Genomic DNA, 18,475 nt, shown 5'->3' on the forward strand with positions numbered 1-18,475 from the left:
AATTGCCTTAACTCTTCCAATTGACTGTCCCTGGAAAAGACAGGAGCCACAACAGGGTCAAAATCTACATCTGACCTCTCCTCATCCTTATCGATGTCATCCAGAGGGAGGTAAAAGTCCTGCCTCAGACAGAAGAGGGTCTGGATTCCTTAACAGGCCTCACAGACTTGGCAGTAGCCTTCCTTGGAGGATCCACAGTACCAGGGATCTCCATTGGCAAATTCCAGTCAAAAGGCCCCTTAGGCGTCAAGGGCGCTGATGGCTTGGACGAGGGCTGGTACGAAGGCAAAGCTTCGACGTCCGTATCTGATGGACACGGCGCCGATGGGGTCGACGCCGACTTTGAGTCCTTACCAGGTTTCTGCAGTCTCGCTGGGGACGAGGACCGAGACCTGGAAGCATGTCTCTTTTGACCATCCTGACCCTTGTCTGAACAGGACCTCGAAGGTTCCCGATGAAAAACGCGCCGAGGACCCGAGCCCGAAGGCGCACGAGCCACGGATCGAGACTGTTCCTTGCCAGCTTCTTCCTAAGTCGCAGACGGAACTGTGCCCTGGGATTGGAAAATCGTCAGCATCTGCTCCCTAAAGGCAGCCCATTCCTCCGGAGTCGAGGACTTAGTTGGGCAAGCCACTTTCCTAGCAGCTCCATCTTCCGAGGACGTGGAAGGCAACCGGTGGCGGTGCTTCCTGGAATGCTGAGATGAGGAGGACGAATGGTAGGAACCACTCCGTCACCGAGATCCCCGGACTCCTTCCGAAGCAGAGAGTCGCCCCTTGAATTGTGCGATTGGCATTTGGAACAGTCGTCTGTGTCATGGCTCTCGCCCAGGCACCACAAAAAGAATGCGATGCAGGTCAATAATCGACATCTTAGACTCACAGTCCTCGCAAGTCTTGAAGCCAGACCGCGTAGTCGAAGGGGTCGAAGAAGAAGACATTCCCGAGGAATACAGAAGGCACGCCGAGTCTCCGAAGCAAACAAGTTTGCGGAAAAAACTGAACAGAGGCAATGGGCGCCGTGCGTCCTATTTATAACATCCGGTGACGTCGCCCTCGACGGAGGCCTTCGAGGGACATCCACCCGACGCCAGCGACGCAGGACGCCCTTTGCCGAAAAAGATTCCGAAGTACACAGCTGTGGATATTACATGTCAAAGATGTGGAATACGTTGGAGGATACAATCCATTTGAGATATATATATTTAAGTAGGTCAAGTATTGCTACCGCTATTCGAAAGACCAGAACCACGATACAGGTTGTATCACTAGAAGTATCCATAGTTTAACCTTTGTGCAGCATTAATAGATGTCACAAATCGGGACAATTTGTCCATTCTTCCCGGGGGCATCCTCCCCCTTTGACGCTAGGGAGGCAACACCGTACCTAGGGGTCAAGAGAAGCGGGACCTCGCTGGGAGTGACTCTCCTCTAGAAGGAACTCCCTATGAAGAATACTTTGTAATGCATATATGGAAATGGAGACTGATGTTTACTTCTGCTTTGCATCCAGCAAATATGGACATTGTTTTTATATCATTGGCTCATGGTAATGCTGGCATTTATTTGGACGCAAATGAAAAAAAAGCAACAATCCCCTTTGAGTTCCGGCGGTGAGAATAAAGTGACAAGGAACCTTGAATGGGGAAGAAAGAATACTACGCAGTGGCGAGCCTCGATGTACAGACGTCCTGGAGGGGCAGAGCCAGCAGTAGCGTGGAGAGACATTGTTGAGAAGGGCGATACAGCCCAGTAAGAGATGGGGCCGGAAGGACAGTCTATCTGATGGAGTTACATCTGCAGCCAGTGATGGGTCTAGGACTCTGGAAACTACAATGACACCAGGACAGACAGACGAGACTTTGGAGAAGAACAAACTAACATCCTTGTTATGACGACATCCCGCTGCCCACCCAAAGGCATAGAAGGTACCACGGTGGAGGGAGGCGAGCAGACACACATAGCGAGAAAGAAACCAACAAGGAGGTTTACGGGGGGCCTAGAAACTAGAGTATTGAATACTGGCAAGAAGCACATATACAACCAGAGAGAGTAAGGAAACTTGAAAGCCAGAGGGGCCTGGGAGAGCCCTCAAGAAACAAGTGACATTGGTTAAAAACATAAGATGGGAACTATGAAGGTTAAAATCAATTTGTTGGAAATACAAACCCATTAGACAGAAACTGGTCAATGTGATGGAAAATGAATGAGGAAAGCATTCCTCCACGTGAACAAGTGGATACCTAAGAACGATCTAGAGATTGGCCAAGAGGTTGGTAAAGGAACAAAGGAAAACATTCCTGCGCATAGCAAACTGAAGAAATATGATTAATATAAAGACTTACAAGTCTATCTGAAGATGCAAACAGGAAAGCAGAGAACACTTCTTTTCTGAACTATTTTTGTATGAACTGAAAACCATCTCCAGAGAGAGATCCAAAAGACAATTGACTGGACAATCTAAACTGGGATGCTATTGCTTTGGCTTCTATTTTGATGTTTTTCTCCACAGTGGTAAAGTCAGATAGTGATTAGGTTTGGACTGAGGAGTACATTTGATTTTGCTGACGGACAACCACCCTTAACAGTTTTGTGGGCAGGGAAAATCCACATTAGCAGTAGGGGTAGATTAGCATTTTCTTTTTAGTTTAATTAACACCCTTGAAGGGTGGAAAGTAAAAGGTGGTTAGATGGATTTCTAAACTCTGACATGGTGGGCAGACGTTTAAGTGACCATCCTCGGTTTAGTGAACCAGGGGAACCTTCTGGACAAGCCCGACCAATATAGGTAGCTTGGCAGGTGGTCAAGACTAAGTCTCAGAAGGGGTGAGAGTGATTGGAAGCCCACAATGAGCACACACAACAAACCACAAATTACTCTTAGACAAGAGTATATGAAAAATATCTATACATTTGTCGGTCGGACCAAATAGACACAGGCAACTTTAGCAATGAGAATAACAGTTATCACACAAATCCTTACACTATATACACACACACATATATATATACATATATACACACACACACACACACACTCTGCAGTTCCCAATGAAACTTTAGTTAGACGAAATAATCACAACCTGTGAAGAGAGGGTTAATTTAGCATACAAATTGCATTAGGTAGTTCTTCAGTTTGTTCCCCAACTTTCTAGTCCAGCCCTAAAAAGTGGGGAGTCTTGTGCTCAACAGTACAGTTGTGCGTAAAAACGCACAATCACGCAATGAACAATAAGTGCGTCTTCTTGTAGGAACTGTAGCAAGTCAGGAAGGGGCTTGAGGCGATGAAGAATTGGTTCCCACCATCCTAGTAGGCCCTGCCCTTGGCGCAAAGCAGTGTTCAAGAGGGGGAACAGGGAGGAATAGCTAGTGAGCGCAGGCTAACCCAGCCAAGTGTGAATACCTTTAAGGGATACTTGTGCGTAAAAACCTGGGCTGTGCCAGGGGGAACAACAGTAAGTTATGCAAGTACTCATTGACCCTCTGCACAGTCTGGACCGAACTTCGCCAGTTTGGTCGAGGTCGCTAGTAGGTTGGAGTCCTCTCAGCGGCTGCGGTGGAGAACGATCGTCCGTGACGGGGCGGTTGCCTTTTCCCAGCATCCGAAGGAGGTATGAAGAAAATTCTGGTGCAGCTGGCTTCAGGGCACAGGAGGGCAGAACAGCAGGGGAACTATAGCGACCGTCACCAGCAGGTAGTGACACTGGAATCGTGGATGCAGGCAGCATTACGCAAACTCCTTATTCGGGACCCAGTGAAGCTAGGCCTGCGAAATATGGCAGGAGAATGCATGGGACCACAAACAAGTGATGTCCCAAGTCTCGGGTCTGCACTCAAGACGGTGTCCCAAGTCTCAGGTCTGCGGGTTACCCTGAGGTAGAGCTGGACAGTTTGCTGGATGGCCCAGAAGCACTTCCGAAGGGACTCGTTTGGTGGTTAAGCAGGGGGAGCGGAGAGTAGTTCCCACTACTCCAAAGGGGAAAAGCATCTTGGCAGGCCTTCTTAATCGAAGTAGTAGGGGTCTGACGGGACAGCAGAGGGGAAAGGGTGCCAAAACCTTACAAGGCATCTCTGGCGGTTTCACAAGTCAGTTTCTTTGTGTAGGAGACTTGGCTCCTTCTCTAGTTAGGTGGGAACACTAGTAATCAACATGGAATGTCTGCAGAGCCCCATCTCTTATTCAAGATTAGCTTTGCGCCAAAATCGAGGACTTACAATCTAAGATCTGTTCTCTTGCAGGCATCCCAGATGTGGACCAATCACGGGCCACAGTGGTCTCAGTCATTTAGGCACTCCAGACATCCTGGCACCAATAGTGTGGATTGGGATTAGACAGTCCCAGCCCTCTTCCTGGGCACACATACGTGGCCGGCAGAAGCCTGCGAAAGAGATTGTTTTTCACGGGAGGCTGCATGCCCAAATAAGGAACACCCGGGTTACTCGACTTCGGTGAAGGCAAGGACAAAAAGACTTTGTGGCTCTGCCATTTTCTGACCTGGCCACAGTCTTGAGACAAACGCGGTAACCATGTTTTAACTGAGTAAAAAGAAGTAAAACATTATTAAAATTAACTGCTGCCACCAGTTCGCCCCAGGCACACTCGTACAATCGCCAAAAGAGAACTTTGAGGGTGTCTAGGGCCATAAAACAAAAAGGGATCCCAGCTCACTGTACTGTAAGGTACATTGTGTGCTTTTAAAAAAGTTACCAAGAAATGGTAACATAGTCAAAGGGCTTCATTACACGGACGGCGGTGGACCAAGGTGCTATTAGCACCTTGGTCCATGCCGGTAAAATACCGGCACCGCCTTGGAGGAAAGGGGAATTACCGCCCTATTCCAAGGTTGGTGGGGCGGTAATTCTCCCTTCCCCCATTGCCCTTCCCCATTCCCATTTTTGCCCCATAGGGCATAATGGGAACGGGGAAGGTGCTAATTACGGCACCTCAAATTGCGGTACCGTAATTAGCTCCCTGGTCCCTTTGCGGGTTGGTTTTTAACGCCTGCAAAAAGCAGGCGTTAAAGTCTCCAACCCGCAAAGGGACCTCGTAGTAAGGCGGTAAGGGTTAACAGTCACCGGTACCATTAACGGTGACCGTTAACCCTTACCGCCGTCCGTGTAATGAGGCCCAAAGACTAAAAGGAAACATAATGTACTGACATTCCCCATAACAAGTGGGCAAAAGCCCAGGGGAGATCAGCTGAAGGCTGGGCTCCACTGGAAAAAGTCAGTTTAGGATAGCCACACAAAAGCTAAAAGTTTGGGGGGGTCCATAAAGGGAGGGGAAATTGCACATCAATGAAATATTTCCTAACACTGGAAAGTAAAAGGAAAGGCAACTTTGTAGCTAGATCCTTTACTGAAGTAGTCTACCTGCAGAGCACACTTCCAGTATTTACTTTGCTGTTACTTGTTTTAATGGGTTGAAGGCAATTCACAATATAAAGGACAACCTAAGCTAGGAAAATACTGGAAAGTGTTTGGTTGGGAAATTCTAAATCACATTCATAATACAGTACATTTTATTTTTTAAATAAATATATGTCCACTTTAAAAAAGTCTATTGATCAGGTCTACTGGGAGTAACTCATGAGTCCAACTCACAACCAAACTTACACATGTGCAAACATTTTGCACATGTTGGCTAAAATGGAGTCATCAATGTTAAAATTATGAAGCAGGGATCTGGACTGTAAATATGACAAGTAGTCAGAATGAGGCTATTTTTCTAAAGTGATTTTATCATTAAAAATCATCCTGTTATGCTGGGGATTCTGCTGCTATCACGTAATGCAAGGTTAGCATTTAAATAGGTAAACTAAGAGAGAACATGTTTATATTTGGCATCATGCATTTTTGTTATTTAATCTAATACATGGGCAATATGTTTACCGTCTGTACCCAGTTTTCAGATCACAGCGTGCACAGTCACTTAACTGGGGGTACGCTAACGGGCAGGCGTCGAATTCCATTACGTTCATAGCGTATTGTAACATTTTAATGTCTTGAGTTCAGGTTTGCTTTGATGATTTAATGAACCTTGCTCGTAGGAAATCACAGAACTGATATTTTTGGGAGCACTCTGCCTTTCTTGAATCAGAAAGTCCCCCTTTACGAATACCAATACGAGAACTCTAATTTAGAGCAACCGAGTATGGTAGTTCTTTATTGCATTCAATGGTGACTGGCCACTCGTTTTTGGTGTAGGGTCACTGGTCTAGGTGGTGCTTTTGTGGCAATGGTTAGTGCAAATGGGAGCCTCCCATTTTTTGGGATGCAGCCCATATAACTGCTGTGATTTTTCACTCATAGTTCATTGCACAGCACTAAACAATGAAATAATTTGAGCAAATGAAAGTTAAATACAATGGTGTACACTTGAAACTGCAAGAAGTTGAACCTTTTCAAGAATACATAGAAGCATGGTTGGAAAAATACAAGTTGGGTAATTCTGCCCACTCTGTGCTCAACTTAGGACCAATTTGATTGTATATGGTATTTGTGATATAGATGATATGGCATTTGTAACGCGCCTATACACAAGTGTTTCAAGTATTTAACAAAACGTATACATAGAAGCATGAATTTACGATGTGCTTGTAACGAATACAATTTCACGCAACATACAAATAGATTGTTGTAGCTATTTTTAATACAAAATATTAAACATTGAAGTTGTAGGTTGATAGAGTAGACTATCTCAAACCCCGTTTCTTACTTGAGGTGTATAACAGCTCTTGATTAAGTTCCAGTGAATTGTTCATGCTGCCTAATGGGAACGAAACATGTAGGGTAGACTGAGGAATTGTAAACCTCCATTTTTTAATTCATTAAATTTGTCAACCCATTTTTGAAATAATTATACCCTGGAGTGCGATTTAGTGCCCAGCATATATTATTCCTAAAAGGTGTTTTTTCTTATTTGTTATGCACTAGACATAAGATCAAATGCATGTATGCAACAGACACCAAGGAAGAATGCAAATGTGTGAGCGATGATTAGAAAGAGTTGATAGAGTAATTGCTGTTTGTACATGTCTTTTTTCGAATATGTATTAAAAATGGTTTTGATGTTTGTGTATACACCAGTTGAATCATATACAGGGTCCTCTACTATCTCTACTTTCATAGTTTAATGAATAAGTACTTCATTGTATGTTAATAAAGATGTATGCACTAACTTAGTGGTATGTAACACGTCAGTGGGTGTGTTGTTTACACAGTATTTAAAAACACCATACCCCCGATTGCTTACATTTTGCTCTTGCAGTCATCCATGTTAAATGTTATGCACACAATGTCCACATAAGATTGCAATCAGGAAGAATAACAGCAAGAAAATAAAAATACCTGTTCAGAACAAAGTTAGAGGAAAAAAGCATGAAGAAACTCCATTCATTTCCTTGGCACGCATAACCGAGATTAGCTATTTCCCAAGCCAGTCTACCCAGGCCTGCTCCAGGTATCAAAATTTCCACTTTGGAAGTATCACTGAAATGACACAAAAATGGTAAACTTGCATACAAAAAAGTTACATCATAATTTAATTAAAATGAAAACGTCATACAAATCCAATAATAATGTGATCTCATATTTGCATAAATACATGGTTTTAATGTTACTGCAGGAGCTTTCAAAAGTTTTCTATATACACATGGACCAATCACCAATCCAGCGACCTACCCACTAGCATCCTACAAAATACCAACTTTAGAAACTAACAGATTTATCAGCGACGGAACAGCACCTCCTCTCTGGCCCTGCCAGCCTCATATTAACAGGCATTTCTGAACTTTTGTTGGGACACCTGTGGCCCAAGTTCATTATAGGTTTAGCAAATGAGATGTATATGCTAGCAAGAAATCCATTACCTTATAAATAGGGTGCTTTCTCTTACACTGTGTGTCCAACCAACAATAAAACAAAAGAAGTGAAGCATGATAACAGCATCCAGATAATTTATCCGGTTTCTATAGACTTTTCTTCAGAATTTTGGATCCTGTCTTTTGCTCTAATGGCTTGAGGCGGTGTCATTCTATAAAGGCCCATTGATGGGACCCTCCATCAAGGATCGAGCTTTGTAGAATAGACAGAAATGGCTAGGAGAGCCATTTATAGGTGCTATCTGACCCAGTCAGGTATGTGCTTTCCCCCACGAGAGAATGAGGGAGCCCTCCTGAGGGTTTTTCCTTTGGCATCATTCCACCTGTCTGAAGTGCTCTAGGAAAAGCATTGAAAGATTCTTCTCCAAGAGGGGCAAGTCCCTTCACTAAAGAACAGGAACAAAACATTGCACTACTCTGAGGGGTTTACATGAGTACCCAGGCAGATTGTGCAGTTCTCAAGGTTATGATTGACGTATTCTATTCAATTTTAAGGGCTGTCTTAATGAAGAAATGGTCTCACTGCACTCGAAGCCTTAACATAGGATTGCTCCAACTTGTTGTATAGGGGGTGGATCCAAGCCCTTATCTTCTGATTTTGAGAGAGTGAAGAGGTGACAGGAGCTGTATTACACCACATTACCAAGCACTGACATAACCAATAGTTTTGGCTGTTTTATGGTGAAAAGCATTTTTGTAGTTCATGCGCAGACACTTATGCAAATGCAGGGGGGTAGCTGAATGAATACAAATGAGAATTGATGAATGAGAGAGAGGGAAGATTTATGAATTAATGGCAGGGGTTTAAATGATGGCTCACAGATGAAAGATAGGAGAGCATAATATTCCCTAAGACACCAGTAAATGAAAAGATTACTTACCCCTGTTAATGTTCTTTCGACTGGATATTCCCCATCTTTGATATATTGGTAAATCTGCTTGCAGCTTTGGAAAACTTTTTTCATACTATCGTGGACCGTTGAGCAGTGGAGTAACTTTGCTGAAAATGTTTGGGGGGGGCCTGACATCCGAAGAAAAGGTGCCCCAGCCAAATGAATGGGGACAGAATGGTGTGCCATGAAAGTTGGGGGGGGGGCAAACGCTCCTGTCCCCCCCCTGAAATTACGCCCATGCCGTTGAGTCGTGGCCTCCATCCTGTCCTCGGGCGTGACAGATGCTGGTATATGTAGCCCGCGCTGCGCCGGTTGCCTCAGTTCTAGTTCTATCCTCCTAGTGCTCAGCCGCCTTAAAAGGGATGATCCAGATGTTGAACGAGAGGAAGGTGTAAAAACAGAGAAGTTCGACAAGTAAGAGGGGAAGGATGCGAGGGCGTTGAGGAATATGGTGGAGAAACCTCCAGTCAAAAGAACATTAACAGCGGTAAGTAATTTGTTCTTCAAATGGATTGTGTCCGCCCACGTATTCCTCATCTTTGATACACTCCCACAGCAGTATGTAGAAGGAGGTGGGCACAGAGAATGTTCTTGTTGATTAATGTTGTGAAGTTCAGCCTTGCCAAATCTTGCCTCCTGACCCGACAGAGTCCAGACAATAGTATTTGCTGAAAGTGTGTAAAAAAAAGACCAAGTCGCACTAGAGATGTCTTGTACGGGCACCCCTCTTTTCAAGAGACAAAGAAGTTACCACTCCTCGGGTGGAATGCGCTCTTAAACCATTGGGCAGATCTTTGCCAGCCAATGTATAGCATTCTAAAATGCATAGAATTATCCAGCGTAAGATGGTTTTGTTTGGTGACCCCTCTCCCTGAATAGCCGACAAAGAGCTGGTCGTCTTGTTTGATTTTGGACATTCTGGAAACGTAGACGCTGAAAGCTCTTCTAGGGGCTAAGCAATGTAATCTTTCCTCCTCTTTAGATGCATGAGGAGGCAGGTAACATTATTTTCTGAGCTAAATGGAACTCAGAAGGACAGAACATGAAAACCACCATCTCTTTAAAAAAGGTAGTAAAAAGTAGTTTTACAGAAAGAGCCTGAAGCTCACCCACTGCGGACTGATGCAATTGCAGTCAGAAAAATAGTCTTAAGGGTTAACATTCTGAGCGTCAATAACGTAAGGGTTCAAAAGGTGTCCCCATTAGAGATCTTTGTCAGAAATTCAAGTCCCAAACCGGTAAAATTAATGGAACTGGGGGAAAGTTGTTAGTTAATCCTTTTAAGAACTGAATTACAATAAGGACCTTAAAATAGGAACCCTGACCCGGCGAATAGAAAGCGCTGCTAAATAACCCTTTACTGTGGAGACCTGGAGTCCCTGATGGTCCAGGTGAAGCAAAAAAGACAGTATAGTAGAAGCCATGCATGTATAAGGATCAACATTGTTGTCTCTGCAACAGCTGCAAAATGTGTTCCAACGACAACGGTAGAGATTTTGTTGCAGGCCTTCTGCCCGAGAGTAACACCTCCATTGCATCTTCCAGAAGGTCCCAATCCTTGCATCTTATCCTCTCAGAAACCAGGCATGATGGTTCAGAGTACTGATTTCTGAATGAAGAAGAGCCCCCTCTTGCGAGAGTAGATGCTCTTTGGGGCGGGGGACTAGCATTTGGAGGGCAGATGGCCATCTCTAGAAGATCTGAGTATCTCCTGGCCCAATCCGGAGCAATGAGGATCATGGATTTCCCAAACTTCCTCAACCTCCTGATGACATGAGGAATGACTGGGACTGGTAGAATAAGTACATAAGTGGAAATCACCAGTCCGCTGCGAACAAGTCTACTAGAGCTCCTATTTGATGAAATTCCCTGGAGCAGAACAGGTCGCACTTCCTGTTGACACTGAACGAACAGATCCACCTGAGGAGTTCCCCAAAGGGTGAAGTTCTCTAGAAGGACTTCCTGGTCCAACTTCAACTCATGGGAGATAGTGCTCTGCCTGCTCAGAGCATCCGCTGCTGGGTTTTCTTCTCTGGCTAGATGTACTGCCAGTAGAGAAATTCCTGCTCTTAGTGCCCAAAACCAGAGCTGTATTGCTTCCCTGCACAGAGGCAGTGGCCCTACACCCCCTCTGTTGAAGTAGCATATGGCCACTGTATTGCCCATCATTATTAGGACAGTCTTCCCCTGCACAGAGGTCAGACAAGCCATCAATGCTAGTCTGATTGCTCTTGGCTCTAAAAGGTTGATATGAAGTCTGGACTCCGACAGACCACGGATCACAGATTGAAAGGTCGTTCATGTGCCCGCTCCACCATGTGAGGGAGGCATCTGTCACAATTGTCATCTCCGGCACAGTTTGCCAAAAGGGTTCTCCTCTCATCACTTTCTCTCAACAGGCCCAACACGGGAGATCCTGTGCGATTGTGTTTGTAACCTGAAGAAGGTCCGACATTCTGCCAGAGAACTGTGACCACTGGGATCAGAGGGCCCGCTAAAGGGAGCTCATTCTCAAACAGGCTTCTGGCACCAGGAAAATGCAGGATGCCATGAGGCCAAGCAACCTCAGATAATCGAAGGCCGGAAGATACCGGGCACAACCTTTGGGTCATTTGCGAAATATGTTCAGCCCTCAACTCTGGGGGAATGTCTCCCCCCAGATTCCCTCCCTCACACCCAAAAGGCTAAACCAGGATTCCTCCAATAAGCTTCTGTGATGGTGTCAAGTGGGACTTCTTGAAATTCCAGGACAAGGACCAGTCTGTGGCGAAAGTGGCAAGTCTGACTGAGAGGATCTTGAGCCTGTTCGGGAGGACAAGCTCTCATCAGCCAATCATCTAGGTAGGGGTAGATTTGAATCCCTTCCATCCTTAGACCTGCTGCCGCCACCTCCATGAGCTTGGTGAAGACCCTTGGGGCAGAAGTGAGCCCGAATGGCAGAGCTTGAAACTGATGAGAACCTCCAACCGTGAAACTCAGGTACTTTGTGTTTGTGACAAATAGGCACATGAAAGTAAGCATCCTGAAGGTTCAATGACGAAAACCAATCCTGTAGTAGAAGGGCCTCAAGGATCTGCAAAAGTTAGCATCTTGAACTTGTCTGTCCTGAGGAACTTGTTCAAGTGTCTCGAGTCCAAGATAGGTTGCAGTCCTCGGTCCTTCTTGGGGATTAGAAAACAGCGAGTACCAACCTTGACTACACTGCGCTGCAGGTACCGACTCCATCGTCCCTTTGTCCAATAGGGTAAAGCTCTCCTGTAGGAGGAGCGGATATCTCTCAAGGTTTGGCCTCCCAGTGGACAATCTGGGGGGTCTTCAGTGCCCAAGCATCAGAGGTTATGCCCCACCAAATCTGCAGATGGTGAGTCAGCCTGCACCCCACCAGTGTCCTGTGAATCAAGGATTCAGAGGGGATTTGGGGTTGCAGCTCAATCAGAGGGCAAAGAAGTAGAGGGAGAGAAAAGCTTTACCCCCTTGTTCTGTTTTACCACAAAGAGCTCTTCTGTGGCCTCTTCGTGAAAACTGGCCCCCAACCCTTGCAATTTAGGAGTAAAAACAAAAAGGGCTGGCTCCTCCATCCATGGGATAGGAAGACCCGCGAGCCTGACTATGTTGGCAAATCGTTGTTCCTAGCAACTTTCCTGCGGCCTTAGATACCATTACATTTTACTAGGCTCTCATTGGCCTTTGAACCGAAAAACTGGGAGCCATCAAAGGGCATGTCTAATAAACGTGAGTGAACGTCAGGTGTAATCCCAGACTTCCTGAGACAAGCAATCCTCCCGACGATGGTACTCACCGCCATAGCCCGGCTAACAGAGTTTGCAGAATCCAGAGCAGATTGGAAAGATTGGCACATGGCATCTTTGCAGTCTTGCACCAGGTTAGAAAACTCTCTCTCACCTCTCATTCAGGGATATGGTCTACAGCCAAGGCTATTCCATCCCACAAAGTGAGAGTATCCTTGGCCAAGGCACAAGTTGCATCTATGGACTGGGGGGCCATGCTGCCTGTAGAAAATACCCTTTTCCTAAGGCATCAAACCTTTTGTCGTCTATCTGGAGGAATAGTCTAATAAGATGTATCTTTTGAAGTTGATTTTGCTGCTTGTACCACCAAACTGTCAGGAGTGGGGTGTTTAGAGTAGGAGCATTTGAAATCAAGCTTAAACCAGGAGCCCTTTTGCCACGTGCAACAAAGCAAAACTCCATGTGCAGAGAGGCGTATGAAGAGTTATTTGAGACCATTCCTGCTTTAATGAAGCAAAGAATAGTGGTACCATCCGACGCTCTGTGCAACACGGCTCTGTACCCAGTGAGAAAATCAATGGGGCAAGGGGGGTTGTGGAGATGCATATAGGACCTTTGCCCCTAAACATAGCCGAAGCGAGCTTCCTTTAGTTCCAAATCCTGCGACAATATTATGCAACATCCCATCTAAGGGCAAATATTTCAGTCAGATTTAAAAAACACATTCTTTTCAATTCCCCTTCACGAAGACTCACAGGATTGGACTTCCTTTTCGTGTAGAACCATTTGACTGAAACACACTTGTTTGCACTAGGGGTATTGCGAGCCCCTTCAACCCTTACACCAGAAAAAGCAGAAGCAATTAGAAGACTTGAGAACCTAAAACAGTGAGGCAAATGCAATTCCTAGGCCTATGTAACTATTGTAGGGACTGGGGTTTTCGATTATAGTACGTATATTCAACCACTTTTAAAAAGGGCTTAAAGAAGCACAGGAGGGTAAGAGCAAAATAATATAGACAGGTGAGATGACTGAATGATTTGAAGAATTAAAAAAGGCAATCAGTACAGCCCATGTTAGGAATTGTTGGGAAGGACAGAGGGTCTCCCCACCTCCTCTAGGCGATACCGAACAAGAACTAGATGCTAAGAGCACATCCAGAGAGCAGGAGGGAGGGAGGTGCACACAAAGGGGGGGCGTGCGATCACCTTAGTGTAAGCATTACAAGCTATTTGGTAGATGCAGGTATGAATGGCATCTTGGAAAGCAGCAGCCTTCTTAGAAGGTAGGCCCAAGCATGCCGAACAATATTTTGTGTATTAGTATTCGGCCCCTTGCATGAGTGCGAAAACACCATTGCCACCCTGGCCAGGTCTCAGTGATCCACAACCTCCTCCATTGTTCAGAGTTACAGGCCCTTGTGTACCACCGACCATGCTGGGTTAAAGAGGTGTTGCGCCCTGTGCATGAAAGAAGGCGCAACACTGTCATGATGCATACCCCCGGGCATCCAGACCACGTCCATCTGCCCCGGGAGCAGGCATCATGTTGCCTTGAGAAAACCTAGCAACCCGTGCTAGGGGCTGCCTGGGTCCAGTCCTGGCGCCTATGGCACCAGGCTCATATGGGACATCAGTCCTGGCGCCATAGGCGCCAGGCTCCTAGGTGCACACTTACCTGATGCAGACCATGCTGCAAGAAGATCCAAGCCCATTTGAGGCCTGGAAGGGACTACTTTACCTTAGGGACTATTTTGTTACTCAGGTGTGGTTGAGGAGGAATACCTACCTGGGACTACTTTGGAGGCTATTTAAACCACGCCCGAAGAGCAGCACACGCTTCGCGTTATTCTGCATCCTGCAGCCTAACGTTCACCGTGCCAGCAGCAGCATCCAGCCTTCTGCCACGCCCGCCTCGAACCTGGAGCACCTAGAAAGAAGGAAAGAAGGATAGGTTAGAACAAGAGTATTACCTGACTTCTTACCTGATCCCGGATTCATCGCATCTTCAAACCAGAGGAAAGACTTTATTTTAAAAGCGTCGCATCACCAGCAGCAGCGCCGCGCCATACTCACCGTTCCACGCAGCATCTCTTCGATCCGGCGCGGTCTTCATTTTACATCGCCAAATCCCGGCACATAAGGGGGACAAGAAACAACAAGGTGAGCAGAGAGAACAGACGGAGACAATCTCTTTAGCCGCCATATGCTTACCTGATTTTACCGCCAGAGGTATTATTCATCAGCATTCCACATCTTCTTATGCCGCACCCGTAAGAAACGGAGAAAGCAGCAAGTTAAACCCTTGGCATTATTTACAGGACAGTGTTGGGTAACACAGACCTTTACCGGAGCACTTTCAGCTGTCAATCTTCTTATTGGGTAAAAGCTGCAAGATAAAAAGAGGAATTGGACAGGAGTGAATTCCAGACATTTTGAACTCTTACGAACTATATACTTACGGCTCTTCGCCAGGACCTTTTGGAGTCAGGATTCGTCTACAACTCTTCCAATATCTTCAGGCCAGTGACGTAACTGGTCATCAACGCGCCCCTGCGTACTTCGCAGGATGGAGAGCTCATCCTTCAAGAATATAAGGTGAGATTGCTGAGAGGGCACTTCAGAGGTGATTAGTGGGAAGGACAGTGGGGGTCCTATCACTTGAATCCACAAGTGGCTAAATCCATCTCTCCACAGCAGACAAGATTAGGAGGGCAGATCCAGTCAGTCATCGCTGCACTACGCATCACGTGGGTGGAGGCCGCAGCAGTCTGGGTCCGACCGACGCCCCTTTGGGAGCCAGGTGAGCGCAACCAACACCTCTTTCACCCACCAGCACCATGACCCAGGTAAATGGCAACACACTCACGCTATGCGCACCGACCAACCTAGGACGGTATGCATGGGCCACCGCACCAGTAAGTTGAAAATGATAACAGCACTAACATGCCAAGAAGTTATAATAAAAATATTTTCTAAAAATACCAACCATACTCTCAGCCACAGGGCCATCCAGGACCCAAGACCGGGACCATACAGGACATGCACAACCTCAAAAGAGGACCCCAGCTGGGGCCACATATCCCCACAACCCCCCAATTCGGTAAGAACCACCTATACACTTGATACCAAACCCCAAAACCATAAGGGAACACCGAACTAACCCGTCTGTTCTCCTCCTTCCCCCTCTTTTCTCCTCCATTGGCACTGTCCTAAACTAATGTAACAATAATAAATGTATAGATCATGTACTACCAATGCCGTGTAACTTACACTACAAATGTTAACTGTGTACGCACAAATGGATGTACAAAATGATTCACTTATTCATGCTGTGGCACACACGTCACTTACCTCACAAATGTCACCCATATCCAACAATTGCTGGATAAGTGTACTTTTGATATCAGCCGTGATAAAGACCCTCGCAGTCGAAACACGTGTCGGCTGACCACCACTGAGACCAAGAGTCTTCACTGAAATAAACTCACACCATATCAACCGCACTCAGCGTGGAAATTCATCCTTTCCAAATATACCAGTGCAGGGTAGCCAGGATTATTTTCTCCAACCTTACTAAGAGGTGTGGGCTTCACCTCCACCAACCTGTGACCTCGCATATACAATTACGATGATACTAAGAATTTAGAACTTAGCGCAGGAGTGTTCACAAACTAGGGCCTGCTTCTCTTTTCTCTACTATGCAGGACGTTGGATATTCTGTCCACCCATCAGGAGAATGCCATCACATGACCTGGAGTGTGGATGAACATATAAAGAACACAGGTCACCTGAGGGGGTGACAAAGATTTGGATTCCAAATAAACGAAAGCATGAAGAGAAGATGGAGAGTGAAGAGGAGAATGGTTACATGTGATTTTAAATAAAAAAATAACTAATAAAATATGAACACAAATATTGAATTTGTTTTTTAAATTGGGGTCCCACCCCCACCCCTGGGCACACCTCCCGTTTCCCCACGCTTCTAACCCCACCCTGAACACCCTCACACGTTTTAACCCTTTGCCCCATGCCCCTTATACTTATTTTTTTATATTTTTTCATTAATAAATGTAGAGGACGACGACGCACTTTTAAACCACCATCATACCGGAACTGTAGGAGAAGTGCCCTATGTGGGACTCCATGCATTTGCCTGTACCGTATCGAGTGTATGAGAGACAATATGCAGTCAGACAACCGTATCAAATGGATCCTTATACTGAGAGAGTGGAAGGATATTGTGTGGAAGGATGTCAGCACACAACATTGGACATCAGGGAGCGCTGAGTGAAATTTGAGGAACGCAAAGTGATGACTTCAAGAATATGTACGCAGACATACTGAAACGATATGCCAATACTTAAGAGTGACGATGTAACTCAACAAAGAAAAGCATGTACGAAATGATACATTTATTATACATCAAGACAAAGTAACTTGCTGATCAATAAGTGTAAATAAGCAGCAACACAGGGTAGATGAGACATATAGAAGCTTGCTATAGAGGAAAATAGAACGTGACAAAGACGGCTACGATAGGAAAATGGGCGCCGGCTCATACAAAAATTCAATTCAGCTACCTCAGAGACAGACCAGGGGTGCAGAGTCAGGAGATGCTGGAAATCAGCTTTTGAAGAGGAATCTATGTTGGCCAGGGATAAAGGATGCTATTTTTAAGGAATAGCTGCAAAGCACAAAGGGAGGCAAACGGATAAGTCATGGACATGAGACATTTTCTATTAGATTAATTAAGACGCCAAGTGTTGGAAAATTACAAGTGTATAAAGTCTATACAAAATTGAGTGAGCAGGTCTCTAGCGGCCAAGAGGAGCAATGACATCCAGTATAATTGAATTAAATAGCAACAAATAAGAGGTTGAAATTGACAAATGTGTGGTCTCTTCAGATGTGATTCAGAAGGCAAAAACAAGGGCAAGTCATAAAAGCTTTGGATGAAGATAGTGATGTGATTCATGCCCTTGAATGTATCAGAACAGGGAGCAGGCTACACTGTCAACTACAGACAGGAAATTCTGGCTCATGGCTGAACTGATAAAATGGACCAATTGGGAAAGTGGGTAGTAATCTGACGTGACTCAAGCACCTGGGTTTCGTTTCGCTTACGTGCTGCAAGCCGAGCCAAAAGTCCAAGCTTGGGTGGGGATGCCAACCAATATAGGGCAACCTGCTATACAATGTTGCATAGACTAATCCACTGCCATTTTGTCTGCTATAATCAGTATTATATACTACGTATTTAGAGGTAGTTCAAGGCATGTCTTACAGATAAGAGACAGCCAATGAAATACTAACCCGTATGTATTAAGTAGATGTGTTGCCCTAACCAATCCCCTCCCGCCAATAGGTTTTACAGTTTGCCACGTAGGATGTCATAAATGATGCATATTGGGGTTTAAGTCCTCTTTGGTGTGCGAGCATCAGTCCGATGTCTGCCAGTTTACCCTGCTTTATTACATTGATAATAATAATATAATAAGACACAAACGTCTGTCTAGAGTGCCTGAAATCTAGAGTACGCTGCATCCAGCAAATGCAAAGCCTGTTCTGCAGGCGTGGAGGGTGAAGAACAAAACAAAGGCAACACAATAGAAGAGAGTTTGTGAAAAGCCGTCAGCATTTTTGGGATAAAGTGCGGATTAGTAGCCAACACAACCTTGTTCTTCAAGAACCGCAAGTATGGAGGGTCCACAACCAACGCCTGCAACTCAGACATCCTTCTGGCCGAAGTAATAGCCATCAGAAAAGCCACCTTTCAGGACAAAAACTGCAAAGGAGTCGTCGACATTGGTTCAAACGGTGGTCTCATCAGACCGGACAGAACCACATTAAGGCTCCACACCGGAGGACATTTCTTGACCGGGGGAAAAGTACGGAACAATCCCTTCAAGAAATGTTTGACCAGCCGATCACTAAAACAGAGGAGCCACA

The 18,475-nt window shown here is 45.5% G+C and overlaps 1 protein-coding gene across 1 annotated transcript in view; it reads right to left on the reverse strand.

Annotated features, from left to right (window-relative positions):
- CARNMT1 (carnosine N-methyltransferase 1) overlaps positions 1-18,475 on the reverse strand; it is a 486,389-nt gene that overhangs the window by 260,556 nt on the left and 207,358 nt on the right. The window contains exon 4 of the mRNA XM_069625830.1: positions 7,350-7,490. Within this exon, the coding sequence (XP_069481931.1) occupies positions 7,350-7,490 (141 nt within the window). The remainder of the gene's footprint in view (positions 1-7,349; positions 7,491-18,475) is intronic.

This window comes from Ambystoma mexicanum, chromosome 6p, assembly GCF_040938575.1.
Source record: "Ambystoma mexicanum isolate Mex_15411 chromosome 6p, UKY_AmexF1_1, whole genome shotgun sequence".
Lineage (NCBI taxonomy): Eukaryota > Metazoa > Chordata > Amphibia > Caudata > Ambystomatidae > Ambystoma > Ambystoma mexicanum.